This window comes from Dipodomys merriami, unplaced genomic scaffold, assembly GCF_024711535.1.
Source record: "Dipodomys merriami isolate MVZ:Mamm:240054 unplaced genomic scaffold, mDipMer1.0.p SCAF_1, whole genome shotgun sequence".
In the NCBI taxonomy this organism is placed as follows: Eukaryota; Metazoa; Chordata; class Mammalia; order Rodentia; family Heteromyidae; genus Dipodomys; species Dipodomys merriami.
In genome coordinates, this window is record NW_027202270.1 from 106,038,960 (window position 1) to 106,056,105 (window position 17,146).

Consider the following 17,146-nt stretch of genomic DNA (forward strand, 5'->3'; position numbering starts at 1 on the left):
TTTTCCCCCAGTTTCCCCCTCCCATCTTTCCCCATAAGTTGCATAGTTCATTTTCCACATCGTGAATACTGAGTACCAGGACTGTATTTGTTCATACTTCCTCCCTCCCTTTCTCCACTCTCCTTAGCCCCTCCAAAAAGCAGAAAAAGGGAAAAAGCACACACCATTATTTGAGGTGAACTATACTTACCTGAGCATGGTGACTCAAACCTGTAGTCCTGGCTACTCAGGAGGCATAGGTAGAGAGGTTCCTTTTCTGACCAGCTCAGAACCTTCCTCCCACCAAAAAATTGTTTTCAGACCCCTCAATGAATAAAAGCCAGGCACAGCTGCACACATCTGCCATAGGAAGTATATGAGGCTTACAGTGCAGCCCAACCAGAGCAGAAATGTGAAATCTTACTTTAAAAATAAAAATAAAAGAAGTGTCTCAAGTGGTGGCTCACGTGGTAGGGCATGGTGTACAAGGCCCTGAGTATGAACTGCAGTCCTGCCAAACAAATAAATGAACTTAGTCCTGAAACAAAGATTACAGCACCATGCTGATCTGTGATGTTTGTATTGTCAAGATTTGGTCTTCTTGCATCAAGTGACATGTGACACGTGACAGAGTTCTAGACAATGCATTGTTTCCCCTCTGCTATTGGCGCATGAGCTGGTGTCTCTCTCTCTGACTGCTTTTTGCACATGGCTAGTGCTCTACCACTTGCCCCATACCTCCACTTCTAGTTTTTTGCTGGTTAGAGATCACAATCTTTCAGATTTGTCTACTGAGGCTAGCTTTGAACAGTGATCCTCAGATTCCTCCTGAATAGGGATAAACCACCAACACCCAGAAAAATACCATTCTTGTTTGAGATAGGGTTTTTAATATATACTCCAGGTTGGCCTCAAATTTGTAACCCTCCTAAGGCTTCTGAGGTGTCAGGATAAAAGGTACATGCCACCAGACATACCCCAGCCACAGAATATTACCCTGGCTGATAGACTTTCCCCTCCTTTTCCTTAATTCAGAGACTGATTGTTACAAATGTAGTTGTGAAATTCTAATGAGAAACCAGAGAATCTTAACGATTCTTGGGATCTACATAACAGCTTCCTTGTCTACTTACTATTCTTCACCTTACTGTGCTAAACCTCCATCATTACGCTGGTCTGGGAAAATAGAAGCAGTCTCTGTACCTCAAACACTTTTCTCCCTCCTGCTAAAATAACAGTGTTATTGTGTGTGTGTGTGCACATGCGCGCATATACACGTGTGCATGTGCTGGCTTGAACTCATGGCCTGAGTACTGTACCTGAGCTTTTTTTTTTCTACCACTTCTGGCTTCTGCCTTTTTTAGTAGTTAATTGGAGATAAGTTTCACAAGCTTTCCTTACTACTCCTGCAGATCTTGAGACATGTGACTCTCCAACTCTGCTGTCTCCTGCAGTTCTCCCATCTTTTCCTGCAGCTGGTCCAGCTTCTCAGTCAGATAGCCCTGGACCTGCTGCTCTTGACTACAGTCCAGCAGTAAGTTCCTCACTTTCATTAGTCAGCCTGACCAGGACAGCCTGCAGATCAGCTAACTGCTCTAGGAACTTGGGGTTCTGCAATAGTATGCATTTTATGGCTTCATGGACATTCTCCAAGGTCTCCAGAATCTTATTGTGATCTTCTGTAGGTTGACTGAAATCTCCCCAACTCTCTAGTGACCACAACCTCGCCTCCTGCTCCTGGTTGAGGACAGAGACTCTGATTTTTCTTGCATTTGAACATGCAGCTTCTAGGCTTCTCCACCTGTAGCTGCCACTGCTTCCATAGTCCTGGGAGTGATGGCTCCACCAGCTGGCTCAATTCTGCCAGCCTGGCCTCCAATACCTGCCTCACCTCTTGCTTTTCCTCTTTCAGTGGTGTGCACATCTGTCACCATATATGCTGGACCTTTTCTTTCCATGTGGAGCTCCTACACCTTCAGGTCCTCTGCCTATTGGTCTCTCACCAGTTGGAGTTTTGTCTCCACCTCTGTCAAGCTCCAAACATGCCTGGTCACTACCTGGAGGCTCAGATGTGCTAGGGAATTGAAGCAGTTCTGACATCTAGGCCACCTCTAAAGATCCTTGAATTCTCAGCTTCATGTCTGCTTTGTCTGTCCGGACTCACAGCCTCTTCTGCAGCTCTGAGTTCTGCTCCTATAGGTCCTCCTTCCTTTCACTTTTGTCCAGATGCAACTTCAGTCCTCTCTTTTAGTCAGCTCTCTATTGTAGCTGAATGCCTGCTTCAGCTTGGTGTCTACTACAGATGGGTTCTCTCCAGCTTTGTGATGCACTGCTGGGAAGACTGCAGGCAGCCAGACTCCAAACTTTCCTGTCAGAATTCCAGGTGGCCCCCCCAGAAATGGGATATATACCCAAGAATGGGACAGGTGGATCATACAGTGGAATTATGTGTAGTTTTTTTTGAGGGACCTCTTACTTTTTCCATATCTATCCTAATTCACATCTCCGCACTCCCCCAGAAGTGTGTTCCATTTTCTGTAAACTCTCATTCATATTTCTCTTTGCTTCTTTGATAAAATCAATTTTTAATTAGAAAAAGATACTGGCTTTTTTTTTTTCAAAACTGGTGTTTGAGGGCTGGGAAGGTGGCTCAGTGGTAGCAGTGCTTGCCTTGCATGCATGAGGCCCTAGGTTCGATTCCTCAGCACCACATAAGCAGAAAAAACCAGAAGTGGTGCTGTGATAGACTGCTAGCCTTGAGCTGAAGAGCTCAGGCTCAGCACTCAGGCCCCGAGTTCAAGCCCCAGAACCAACAAAAAGAAAAAAGAAAACTTGGTGTTTGAAGTGGGCCTTGCATTTGTTAGGCAAGTGTTCTACCACTTGAGCCATGTGTCCAGCCCCACTGTGGTTCTGATTTGCTTTCCTTGATGATTAGTGATAGAGTATTTTTTCAGATACTAGTTAGTTAAGCAAATGTAGTTGTTATTGGCCAAGAAATGAATGTAGTTTATTAAACTTGGCTTTATAATTTTTATTTATTTATTTTTTTGAAACAAGACCTTGCTATGTAGTCCAGACTGGTTTTAAACTCTCAATCCTTCTGCCTCAGCCTTCTTAGTTAGAGTTGAACTTACAAATGTGTGCTACCAAACTTGGAAACACTTGGTTTGATGTTAAAGTATTTTTTCAGCTATTTTTCAGACAATATTGACCAATTAGTATTATTTCAACTATTCATGGAATTTCTATTTACATTTTCCATTTTTCTAGTATACATGTATATTTTGTAGTCTTGTGCTTGATTTGTATTCATCTCAATTATTTTACTAAGGGGCTGGGAAGGTGGCTCAGTGGTAGAGCACTTGCCTTGCATGCATGAGGCCCTGGGTTCAATTCCTCAGCACCACATAAGCAAAAAGAAAAAAAAGCCGAAGTGGTGCTGTGGCTCAAGTAGTAGAGCGCTAGCCTTGAGCTGAAGAGCTGAGGGACAGCACCCCCAGAGTTCAGGCCCCACAACTGGACCCAAAAAAAAAAGAAAAAGAAAATATAAATTATTTTACTAAGTAAAATTACAGACTTATGGGGGGAGGGCACACAAATCCCTGAGTTCAAGCCCGACACTGGCACCAAAATTAGTAATAATAGCAATATTCCTTTACAAAAAATGTAAGCATGCATCGATGAGTTTATATGGTTATTTTTTAGAAATAAGGTCAATAGTGATAATAGGCTCAAAAATGAATTCCAAAACAGTTCTGAGTAACAGCCCCAAGCCTCTCGGTGCTAACAATTTAGCAAATATATTTTTATATATCCTAAGTTCTTTATAATTTTTTCCCTAATGGCAGTGTCCTTGGAACCACAGACTTATGGATACTAAAAATCTATTGTGTCCTACATGACTATGCCAGGCAAGAGATAAAATTGTGTGTGTGTGTGTGTGTGTGTGTGTGTGTGTGTGTGTGTGTGTGTGTGTGTGTGTGTGTGTGTGTGTGTGTGTGTGTGTGTGTGTGTGTGTGTGTGTGTGTGTGTGTGTGTGTGTGTGTGTGTGTGTGTGTGTGTGTTGGTGGTGGTGGTGATGATGATGATGATGATGAAATAAATATTTAGGGGCTGGGAAGGTGGCTCAGTAGTAGAGTGCTTACCTCGCATGCAATGAGGCCCTACGTTCGATTCCTCAGTACTATATAAACAGAAAAGGCCAGAAGGGGCGCTGTAGCTCAAATGGTAGAGTGTTAGCCTTGAGCTGAAGAGCTGAGGGACAGTGCCCAGGCCCAGAGTTCAGGACCACGACCAACCAAAAAAAAAAAAAAGAAAGAAAGAAAAATGTGTATTTATATTATGTAATAATCAAATTAGGCTTATAGAGTATATATGTATTAATGATCACACTGCACCTCTTAAGTACATAGAAGTATTATGTGTCAATCAGAAATGTTTTAAATGCTCTAGTTCTACATTAGACTTCAAGTTTTGCTTGATTTCAAAGTAAGCAGGAAACAGAGGAAGTATATTTTATTGGCATTTTGACCCAGCATAGCTCAACTCAAATAAAATAGAACAAAGCAATTTAAACTAGTTGAACAACATATAACAGTAAGTTTCTGTTTTACTATCATATGATTGTGTTCATGCAAGTACAATCATCAAAACTATCTTTCAAAATATATGTCAGAGCACCACTTCCACTTGTAGTAAATGATAATGTAAATTCATTGTCAAATCTTATCTGGCTTTAGAAGTGTAAACATATTTGCTACAAGTAAACTTTAAAAGGTAAAAGTTAATGCTACTAATGAATAAATCAAACTAAAACCAAATATCAACACGTGACATAATTAAACATTATATAATACTGTTTCAATAACAACTTAATAATTTCACAAAAGAGAAATAGAAATAAAAAGTAATGTGTAAACTCCCCATATAGTGTTAAAATACTGAAGGATATAACTTTTACCTAACAAAAAGATGAAACATCAAAATGAAACACCAAAACTAAACCAAATCTGGCTTAGTAGCTACCACAGTCATTATACTTCAAAAGATCTTTTCATTCACTTTGAAAAAAATGCTTTATTTCCTACCTCTTGTTTAATTCATGTAGTTAATTATGTGAATTGAATATTTGGGGGAGATTTCACATTTATTGTCAGTTATAGGACTGTAACCCCCTAAAATTTTTCTTTTTTAAACAATTTTTCCAAATAACCTAAAATATTATCTTCATAAAAAAATTACCATTATAAAGTCAGGCAATTCCTAAACATTAAATCCATCTTAACAGAAGTAGAGAAAAAGTGTATATATAAATGCTGAAAATGACAGAAAAATATTTAATGAATAGGCAAAAATGTTCACATTTATCATTACTATTGATTTGTTCCTTTCTGGCTAAAATTCAATATGTTCTTAAAAGGTCAGCAAGGACATTCAGTGCCACTTTAGATTTTTCTATCTGTAATACAAGGCAGACTCTATTTTTATTCTTAAACATAATTAAATTATAAAGACTACAAATTTGTAAAACTAGTTATAATACTGTACCAAGCAAAACAAAGTTGTTCTCATTGCTCTCGTTACATTCCAGCTTAATCTATACAAGTAAAAATGTTTCTAGATGTTGTGTCAAACCATACTGGTACAAGGTGGGGGGAAAAGCCTAGAGAGAGATTTCTGTTGGCTCCTAGGATAAACTGAAAAGGGAAAAAAATGAAATTGAAATATTTCATCTCAAGTGTCCTTACGAGGCTTAGCATGTCAAGCAGCACTTGATACAGCAAGTTTCTTCAAATGATCCATGAACACTTGTAAACTAACATCATCTGTGAGAATAGGGGCTCCAGACTCCTAGAGGAAAAGGAAACATCTGTTAGAATCAAAATATGGGATGACACCTTGGAATGTATAAGCAATGTAGAAGCAAATTCTTAAGGCTATCATTTGAAGTAGAATAATGACTGATTCTGGTTGCAGAAAGGGAAACTCAATGTAAATCCTAAGAAATCCCTGAGTAACAGTACTGTAATTCATGGGCATACCTTAGCTTCTGCTAGGAGATGAACTGTCTCAGGAGGAAGGCTGGCTACCAGAAAGAGCAAGGACATAAATACTGGGTTGGGACCTTAATACAACATGACCTCCAGACCCCTGTTCCCTGTCATGAATACTGGGTTGGGACCTTAATACAACATGTCCTCCAGACCCCTGTTCCCTGTCACAAATGCCAGCTGAACAAAAAGAAAACTCACAATATCATTTTAAATAACTGGCGCTTATCGAATTTCTTTCTAGTCATTTTCATTGATTTCTGTGGGTTTTAAGGAACTAATAAGAGTTAAGGAAAATTCCTAATATGCATTTTAATCAAAACTGCATTGACAAGCTGGGCAACAATGACTCATGCCTATAATCCTTGTTACTCAGGAGGCTGAGATCTGAGGATCACAGTTCAAAGCCAGCGAGGCAAAAAAAAAAAAGAGGAGGTATTATAGCTCAAGTGTTACAGCACCAGCCTTGTGCAAAAAGAGCTCAGAGACAATACCGAGGCCCTGAGTTCAAGCCCCAGTACCAGTACCAAAACAAAAACAAACAAATGTTACATTGAACAACTATACTTAAAGATAATTAAAAGTTTTTAAATATGCACTGACAAAATGATAGCCTAATCCAATAACTATTAAGTATTATAATAGGAAAATATTTTCATAAGATTTCTGAATTTTAAATTCTTCTGATGCTCATACTTCATATAGTAATAAATAGAAAAAGTCTAAAAGCAGCAAACATTAAGTAATTTTGAGACCAACAAGTTAGTGGCAAATACAGCTCCTGTGAGTCTACTCTGGCACAGCCTTTTCTGGCAAAAGGGAAATCCTATCATGTTAATCCACTTTTTTAAACCAAGAGAAAAGCTGTATTTTTTTATGGCTGATAATATATATACTTTTTTATTATTATTACTTTTAAGTAGTTGTACAAAGAAGTTTCCATTTTACAAAACAGTATATGAAGACAAAGTGTCTGACAACATTGTCACCCATCTCTCCTAACCCATCCTTTCTCACTTTTTTTCTTTAATCGACATTAGATGATTACATAAATTTCATGTATTTTACAGTATTGTGGAATAGTGATACTTAAAGTCAACACATTTCACAAGGCAAACTGTCATTATCATGGTCTATACAGTTTGTGAATTCTATGAGCAGAAAAGCTGTATTTTAAGAAAAATGAAATGCAAAAGGAAAAATGCTGAACATGGCATGATATAGTAAAGGAACACTAAAGGTGCTTAACGTTATATACAGCTATATAGCAGCAGAGAATTTTTTTTAAAAAAACATACTGAATTAATAAACTGCTTTGTTAAATGACAACTCTTTTATACAACTACTAAAAGACAATAAAAAATAATTATTTTTGGTCATGGGTCTTGAACTCTGGACCTGGGTACTGTCCTTCAGCTCTTCAGCTCAAAGCTAGTGCTCTAGCTCTTGAACCACAGCGCCACTTTCAATTTTCTGGTAGTTAATTGGAGATAAGAGTCTCATGGACTTTCCTGGCTGGGGTGGCTCTGAATCATGATCCTCAGATTTCCACCTCCTGAGTAGCTAGGATTACAGGCATGAGCCACCGGCGCCCGGATTTAAAAATATTTTTAAAAGCCAATAGACTTGAAAGAAATAAGAGTTTAAAAACTGCCAAATATTGGGAATGTGGCTCAGTGGTAGGACACTTGCCTTGCACCCATGAGGCCCTGGGTTCGATTCCTCAGCACTACATACGCAGAAAAAACCGGAAGTGGCACTGTGGCTCAAGTGCTAGAGTGTCAGCCTTGAGCAAAAAGCAGCTCAGGGACAGTGCCCAGGCCCTGAGTTCAAGCTGAGGACCGGCAAAAAAAAAAAACAAAAAACAAAAAACCTGCCAAAGGGTTGGGAAGGTGGCTCAGTGGTAGAGCGCTTGCCTTGCATGCATGAGGCCCTGGGTTCGATTCCTTAGCACCACATAAGCAAAAAAGAAAAAAGCCGGAAGTGGTGCTGTAGCTCAAGTGGTAGAGCACTAGCCTTGAGCTGAAGAACTGAGGGACAGAGCCCAGGCCCAGAGTTCAGGCCCCACGACCAGACCGCCCCCCCCACAAAAAAAAAAAACTGCCAAATACTACAGGAAAAAACATGTTTCTTGGTTTGTAAAAACAAAATGCTACTTATCATGCTAATTTGTAAGAAGGGTTAGAATTCAGAGGAACACAGTCAGACTGCCTGGAATCAAATTCTGAATCTGCCACATCTTATTCATGTGACTTTGAGGATTACTTATTCTGTGTCTTAGTCTCTGCATCTGGAAAAAAGGGTAATAGGACCTACTCACACAGTTGTTGTAAGGACTACATCAGTTGAACACCACAATATAAACAGAACCACACCTGGCACACACCGTTTGGCTACATCCACTATTACTTCTTTTGGAAAACCTATTATTTTATGATACTAAAATAATTTCCTTTTACATTAGCAGTTATCCTGGAGAAACACAGATTTCAGATGAGACTTAAATCAATACAGGCTGGTAGGCCTTCCTAAAACTATGCCTGATTGTTTTTGCAATTTACATGTTTACCATCCCAATTCACCCAGCCCCAAATCTACTTCTAGTCAAGACAAAATATGTAACTTGCCTAATTTGGAGGCTGAGATTTTATTTGAAATTACAAATACTAATGCTCAGGCTTTATCAAAAATTAGCAGTTAAGATGATCTTAATTTTTCAAATACCCTTTTTTTAAATATATAATAAAATATATATATATATATATTAAATATTTAAAATATATGTAGCATTGTGGCTCAAGTGGTAGAGTGCTGCCTTGAGCTGAAGAGCTGAGGCACAGTGCCCAGAGTCTAAGCCCCACAATGACAAAAAATAAATAAATAAGTAAAATATATGTAGCATTAGACAGTGAGGCCCAAGGTTCACATCACCTAGTTCACAAAGCACTACATCCAGAGACCCCTCACTGTGACAGAGCAGTGTTACAGTGCTGCCCTCTTCAGGCCACCACTGTTCATGACTGCTGATAAAAAGAAAACTAAGAAACTAGATTCCATTAATCTTTACTAAAATGTTTGATGACTAATTCCCCAAATCACAATTACCAAGTTACCGTAATAATTAAGAATTTACAGGGAAAGATGGGGGAGAGAGATGAAAAGGGAGACATTAATAAAGAAATAATCTGGGGCTGGGAAGGTGACTCCGTGGTAGAGCACTTGCGTTGCATGCCTGAGGCCCTGGGTTCGATTCCTCAGCACCCCATAAGCAAAAAGAAAAAAAAGCCGGAAGTGGTGCTGTGGCTCAAGTGGTAGAGTGCTAGCCTTGAGCTGAAGAGCTGAGGGACAGTGTCCAGGCCCAGAGTTCAGGCCCCATGACCAGACCCCCCCCCAAAAAAAAGAAAAGAAAAGAAAAAAAAAGAAATAACCTAAGTTGCTAAAATAAGTAATCTCTCTTTAAGTTATAAAAATTAAAAAGCGCTGGACACTGGTGGCTCATGCCTATAATCCTAGCTACAGGCTGAGTTCAAGCTCCAGTACTGGTCAAAAAAAAAAAAAAGAAGAAGAAGAAGAACCTGCCAAATACTACAGGAAAGGACATGTTTCTTGGTTTGTAAAATCAAAATGCTACTTATCATGTTAATTCATAAGAGAGGTTAGAATTCAGAGGAACAGAGTCAGATTGCCTGGGCTCAAATCCTGAATCTGCCACATCTTTCTCAGGTGACTTCAAGGATTACTTATTCCGTGTCTTAGTTCAAAGCCAGCCCAGGCAGGAAAGTCCATGAGACTCTTACCTCTAACCACCAGAAAAACTGAAGTGGTGCTGTGGCTCAAATGGTAAGAGCATCTGCCTTGAGCTGAAAAGCTCAAGGACAGCACCCAGGCCCAGAGTTCAAGCCCCGTAGCCCCCCCCCAAAAAAAAATTTAAAAAGTTACATAAAATTAAACAAAATAATAATAAAGAATGTAGAATCTGTAATCAAGAGCCTACCACAGTTTAGTGATGGCATCTTAGGCAAGTTAATCTATATAACCTCAAGTTCTTTTTCTGAAATACAGGTCTTACTTATGCTTAGACTACCTTACTTCCAGGAAGTAATAATTAAACTTCAAAGTTTAAAATAAATGTTTTTGTGGGGGTTTTTTGCCAGTCCTGGGACTTGAACTCAGGGCCTGGGCACTGTCCCTGAGCTTCATCTGCTCAAGGCTAGCACTCTACCACTTAAGCCACAGCACTACTTCTGGCTTTTTCTGTTTATGTGGTACTGAGGAATGGAACCAAGGGCTTCATGCATGCTGGGCAAGCACGACCACTAAGCCACATTACCAGCCATAAATGTTCTTTTTTATGTTGAATACCTTTAAAGGGGAAAAACCTTTTTGACCAAAGATAGTGAAACTAAGCCAATATTCAGATTGTTATTGTACAAATCAAACACATTACTATTAAAACTGGACAACTAACTTGTCTGTATTGCAAAATTTTAACTGCTACCCTGTCTGCCAAACTTCTATACATTCATGTTTCCAGATCTATTGTATTCAATGTTCAGGATATTGTGGGAAGTTCAAAATGAAAGGAGGCAGGGAATTCCTTTTTGCAAAACCAAATATAAGAAGGATGAAGACAATAAATTAACATGATAACTGCCCTCAAGTAAAGTATAACCTAACAGCAAAAGAACCATAGGAAACAGGATGCTGGCGTGGGCGGCGGGAGGAGAATGATAGGGCAGGGACATTATACAAAATTACTCACACACTCATAGGAAAGGTTTCATGGGTTTTGTGAACTATACGCTGGGCCTTGAGAATAGCTACATGTGTCTCAGGCTGAAACTACAGAGAAGGGAACAAGAAAGAGAGAGGCCCAGGGGTTGACCAAGGGGTCTGTATGGTAGCTAACAGGAGAAAAGCACATTTGGGTCAGATTAGTAAAGAACCCTCAAGACAATACATAGGAATACTATTCAGTAACTGATCAAAGATTTTAAAGCTGATATTTAAAAAAACTAATGTTTTTTTTTTCTTTCATGCAATTGTTTCTAACACATTTATAAGATGATTTCTTTGTTGCTTTATATGTCCCTCCCCCATGGTATAACTCCTATTTTCACTGTATTTGATGTTGATATAATTTGTGGAGGGGAAGGGCAAAAACAAATTGTTTAACTAGGGACACAGGTGGACCCATTGCAACAATGAGATGTACAAGTCATTATGTCAAAAAACGAACTTTAGGGCTGGGAAGGTGGCTCAGTGGTAGAACGCTTGCCTTGCATGCATGAGGCCCTGGGTTCGATTCCTCAGCACCACATAAGCAAAAAGAAAAAAGCCAGAAGTGGCGCTGTGGCTCAAGTGATAGAGTGCTAGCCTTGAGCTGAATTGCTGAGGGACACTGCCCAGGCCCAGAGTTCAGGCCCCACGACCTATCTCCCCCCTCCCAAAAAAAAAGAAAAGAAAAAAAGAAAAACGAACTTTACAACTTTGGTGGCAGTGGGGAGGATCAGGCTGGAGAAGGTGGGGGGAGTATGGAAAGGGATGGGAAGGGAAACAAAGAGGAGGCCACAATGCTTGATAAGAAATGTACTAGTTATCTTGCCCATGTAATTGTAACTCCTCTGTATGGTATTTTCACAATAAAAAAGTAAAAATTAAAAAAAAAAAATCTGGTAACTGCCCTCCTCCCCCCCAGAAAAAGCTGAAAATACTAAGATCAGTGAGCAGGAATCCCATCAGTCCTTGTGAAAGCACCTGACTTTGATTAATGACATGGAAGGGAGAGAACAGACAAAAGAAACGGGGTAAAACATTTGTAATGAGGAGCAGAAAGAGAAAAAAAATTTAAGTAACTGACGTTTCAAGCCCTGGGGATTAAAGAGACTGATGAGGTCCTTTGTAAAAGTATAGGGAATCATGAAAGACAAGACCGTGTAAAAGGAGAAGTAGTAAGGTCTGGCATTCTGTGTGTGAAACTGTCTACACGAAGTCATGTGTAAAGGCAGTTAAAGAAAAAGTTTACAACTCAGCATGAAGCCAAACAAAAGGTAAAGATTAGCAAGCTAGCCTGCACATGAAAGCTGAAGCCATAACAGAGCCATTTCTCTCCCTCTAAGCCAGGATTCAAATTTTGTATACCGCTGTTGTACCCTGGAATAATTTTCCTCCAAAATCCAGTTACGTTCTATGGAGTCTTCTTTTGAAATATCTCTCAAATTTATTCCTTTTCACTACTTTGTCTTCATTTCCCCTAAGTTACATCACTATAATAAATAGCTTCTGCCTAGAGAGAATTCTAAATTAATCTTAGGATTAATGTATTAATATTAATATAATTAATATATTATGTAAGGCCCAAATTTGCCTGTCTGTCCAAAAACCTTGAACAATTAGCTCTTTATTGCTTACCAAATAAAGACAACTCCTCCGTCTTCAACTTGGCATTCAAGATTCTCACAATTTGGTCATGGAACACAGCTCCAGTTTTACATTCTACTATTGACTTCTACACATATTATCTTAGCCTACACTATATTTTACGGCAGAATTCCCCTTCTCAGGTACTTTCCACTTATTTAGGTAATAATCATTCCTTTTTACAGAGTTCTTTGGGGTCACATACCCTCATCTACTGTAACCATAATCTCTTCTCTCTTCTTCTATCCCTACAATACTTGATAGTTTTCTAAAGGCATATTCTGCCCATAGTTTATTTAGGTATGTAGTCTCCTTAGGTAGACTACAAACTCTTTAAAGGCATACTCCAAAGTGCCAACACACAGTCCTGTACATACTGAACATTTGATAGATGTTGACGTGGCATCAAGAGGGAGAGCTAATGAGGTCAGTAAATGAGAATAAATAGGGTCAAAGTAGTTCATTCACATGTATGAAAACAGAAAATGTATAAAAATTCAACAACTGCTCAAATTGTTTTAAAAGGGACAGGGACAAGGGAGTGTGACAGAGTGAGATCAATTGCAATACATTGCACACAAGAGTGAAATGTCATAATGAAACCCCTTCTGTACAATTAATGTATACTAATTAAAAGTGGGGGTGGGGGGCCAGACCTGTAACCAAGTTAAAATATGCCAAAAAACAATTTCTAGACTTCTTTACTCTCCAAACTTGTTGTGCCTTCCTTGTGCAGTTCACAGCCTTATATCAGACTCAAATCTTCCTTTCCTATTTTATTGCTTTTTGTCTCGGGAGGGTATGGGGCTTAAGGTGGACTATGATGAGGTTCTAGCTGTGTGACTGAATCAACTTGTTTTGTTTTTCTATGGTGCTACCAACTACTAATTCTATTTTCTTTCCTTATTTTCTCATAACTTTTTTTTAGCAGAAAACATCACTACATACACAGGGGAAAATGTGTTTTTTTACTTAAAGAACAAACGATGACAAGTGACTACACAAAGAAACAGTTTCAAAGACTGCTACTGACACTTACCTGCCCCCAGGCATACATATTATTATGCGTCTGTGAAGGGTTGACTTTTGAGAGAAGGAAACGAGCCTTAAAGAAGAAATAATATTATCCATCAAAAATAGATTTAGCAAATATAAACTAAATAAATATACTTGAAGTCAATTTAATCATTGCTAAAATTAATTTTATTAAAATACAACATCTAAAAAGATTAAGTTTTCAAATGTGTAGGCCATTATGTGCTATAAATAATGTTCCCTCTTCTCTTCCAATCATGTATCCTAACATTAATAACAATAATAAATTGCTGCATCTAAAAGTCAGCATATAAAAATTATGTGTGTAACAAATATGACAAAGTTTAATGTGAAATTATAATTTTTGCAAAGTAGTCAAAAATATAATTAGAAGTCTGAAGTCTCATAAAATGATACAAATAAAAACTCTGACAATCTACACTGTTTCACTTTCAGAAATGGTGTTCCAAGTTAAAAACCACTGGTGATTCCATGGGACAACTTAACAATCACTCTCCATCAATCCATCACAGCTTATCATGAAAAAAATAAGTTAAAGAGAAAAATAGCAAGACACATTGAGACAGTATTGAGAGTAGTCATATATCTTAATTATTTGAGAAGAACATATAAGTATGTAGACTCACATAGAATCTGTTTTCTAAGTAAGCAGTTCATACAGTATCTGAGCATTTCTGAACTCAATTCCTAGAGCCAAACTAAGCATGGTGGTGATACCCTATGATCTCAGCACTTGGGACACTAACACAAAGTATGGAGAGATTGATGCCAGCCTGGATTACACATTGAGTCACTGTCTCACAAACAAATTTTACATTCTTCATTTAATGTGCTACCCTGTCCACAAGTACTTCAAATCTCAATTTTCTAATCTTCAAGGTAGAGATAGAAACACAGTTCTTATGAGAATCAAATGAAATAAGGAATGCAAAGTGCACACACATTCTCAGTACATGATAGTCCTATGAAAAATACAGTAAAAGGGGCTGGGAAGGTGGTACAGTGGTAGAGCGCTTGCCTTGCATGCGTGAGGCCTTGGGTTTGATTCCTCAGCACCACATAAGCAAAAAGAAAAAAAGGCGGAAGTGGTGCTGTGGCTCAAGTGGTAGAGCGCTAGCCTTGAGCTGAAGAGCTGAGGGACAGCGCCCAGGCCCAGAGTTCAGGCCCCACGACCAGACCCAAAAATAAAAATAAAAAAGAAATAAAATTTAAAAAAGAAAAATACAGTAAAAGCAGAATAATTGGTATAATTTCTATGTAACTGTCACTAATACTTTTATAATATTGGGGTTGAAACTAGGGATGTAGCAATAAACAAACTATAGTCTCTGCCACTAAGAAGTAAGTAAAATACATCACAACTTAAAGTTCAATGTACTATAACTGATCACCACTGCAAGGCAGAAGTGTCTCAGAGACATGTGTTAAAGACCATAAACCTGGCCTTCTGGAGAGCTCAATAAGCCTGGGTATATATGTACCTATCTACTTAAATCTTAGTTCTAAAAATCACAAAAGCATTTTCTAATACAATGCTTTTCTTTTAGTAGAAAACTAGAGCAATATAATGAAGGAGTAAGCTAACACAAAGTTTAGTATTTTACTTTAAGGAAAGTTCACTACATCATTTCCCAAGGATTCCTGTTCCTATCTTCTTGCTCACTAAGGCTAATATACCATTGGAATGCCATTCTGGCTTTGTTACAAGAGGGAGTGGAGGTGGAGTAAAAAATCAAGTGCCAGCCTCAGGCAACTGGTTAATTTTATTGTTCTGCTTTTAGAGCCACTGCAAAAAGCAAGCATTGGATACCCTCCCATCTCCTTCCATCTGTTCTGTGAGGCAATCTATTCAAATTCCTCCCAGAAGGCAATCAACAACATGGGCATGTGTATATGAACTACTCACCTGGCTGCCTCCATGTTCTGTGTCAATGTATCTTGGCATTGGAAACCGGGAGTGAAGAATCTCCTGGGCGTCATCCACTGGGGCTTGCAGAAGGTGGCGGAAATTTTCATATTCTGGCATGTCCTGATATCCTGACTTTCGCCACTGGGCTATGGTCTAATTTTAAAACAATTAAAGGAATTTTAAATTTTCCTGTCCATCTAAAAATCTTGAGTTTTTTTAATAAAAGGATGTAATCTTCAGAAAACAAGAAAACGGTTAAAAACTGCATTTATCTCCATTTTTATTGTTTTTATTTTATCACTATAAAGGTGTTGTACAGAGGGATTACAATTACCTAAGTCAGGTAATGAGTACATATCTCAATTTTTTAAAGTTACAAATACTAATTTCAATAGAGTGGAAAAAACAATTTAAATGCTGAGTACTAATGGCTGACACTTGTAAACCTTAGCTACTCAGGAGGCTTAGATCTGAGGATCATTGTTCAAAGCCAGACAGCCAAAAAGTCCATAAGACTCTGATTGCTGCCAGGTGTCAGTGGCTCACACCTGTAATCCTACCTACTCAGGAGGCTGAGATCTGAGGATCATGGCTCAAAGCCAGCCCAGGAAGGAAAGTCCGTGAGACTCTTATCTCCAATAAACCACCAGAAAGCTGGAAGTGGTGCTGTGGCTCAAGTGGCAGAGTGCTAGCCTTGAACTGAAGAGCGCAGGGACAGCGCCCAAACCCAGAGTTCAAGCCCCACAACCGACCCAAAAAAAAGTAAAAAAAAAAGAAAGTTTATCCCTGACCAAATACTGGCCACATAATAGAGAGGGAAAGCCTCCCCAGAATAAACAGACTTCACACACACAGCATGTAAAGCATTTACATGCACAGAGTTTAAACACCACAGACTCTTACCTCACCATGATAAATCAGAATCTGGAAGAATGTGTCCATGAGGAGAATTCGATCTGCAAGAATGCTGCTGCTATCAAGAAGAACTGGCTAATGAAAAGAAAACAAAAAGACATGAGGAAAAGAAAGTACCTGAAGATACAAAATAGACCTTTCCAAGATGTTTTCTAGATTTTAGTTTCACAGTTCAAGTCTTTGTCATGAATTCTCAGTGTGTTTTAATGTTCTAAGGATTCTCTCTAAACAATAAAAACAATAACAATAAAAAATAAGCATCAAGAAGAAACTGGGATGACTCCTAAATCTGTTAGTAGTAGTACTGAGTGCAACCAGAAAGGCTTGAATAAAACAGATTTAAGGAACATGGAAAAATAGTTCTGTACATGAAATAAACAGGAAAGGCCTAGACGGATGAATAATTTGGATCTCTCATGCACAAAGATGGTAATTAAAACTATGGGGTTAGATTACATCATTTAGAGGCACTGAAGATAAAGCCAAAAAAATGAACTTTCAAGTATGCCATATGTAGAGATCTGAAAGGGAGACGCTAGCAAAGGAGACTGAGCAGGAGCTGCCACAAGTAAAAGACCAGGTTAGAAAGAGTAAGTGTCAGGGAAGCACAGGTTCTTTAAGGAAAGGATCCTTGGGCAAGTGCTGAGGAGAGTTTACTGAGGCAAGCTGGAGGTCATCGGTGGTCTTGAGAGGAGCCATTTTAATATAATATTAGGAACCAAAGTGTAACTCTGGTAAGTGGAGAAGAAAATGTAAGGATAGAAAGAACATATAACAAATAATTGGTTTTAATGGTGATAGGGAACAAAGAAATTAT

The 17,146-nt window shown here is 38.6% G+C and overlaps 1 protein-coding gene across 1 annotated transcript in view; it reads right to left on the reverse strand.

Moving 5' to 3' along the window:
* Positions 1-4,468: 4,468 nt before the first annotated feature.
* The window catches only part of Sec23a (SEC23 homolog A, COPII coat complex component), a 57,774-nt gene continuing 45,096 nt past the window's right edge, over positions 4,469-17,146 (reverse strand). Inside the window, exons 17-20 of the mRNA XM_070026944.1 lie at positions 16,318-16,404; positions 15,412-15,567; positions 13,489-13,554; positions 4,469-5,829 (exon numbers count right to left, since the gene is read on the reverse strand). Coding sequence (XP_069883045.1) covers positions 5,740-5,829; positions 13,489-13,554; positions 15,412-15,567; positions 16,318-16,404 — 399 coding nt within the window. The 3' untranslated portion in view covers positions 4,469-5,739. The remainder of the gene's footprint in view (positions 5,830-13,488; positions 13,555-15,411; positions 15,568-16,317; positions 16,405-17,146) is intronic.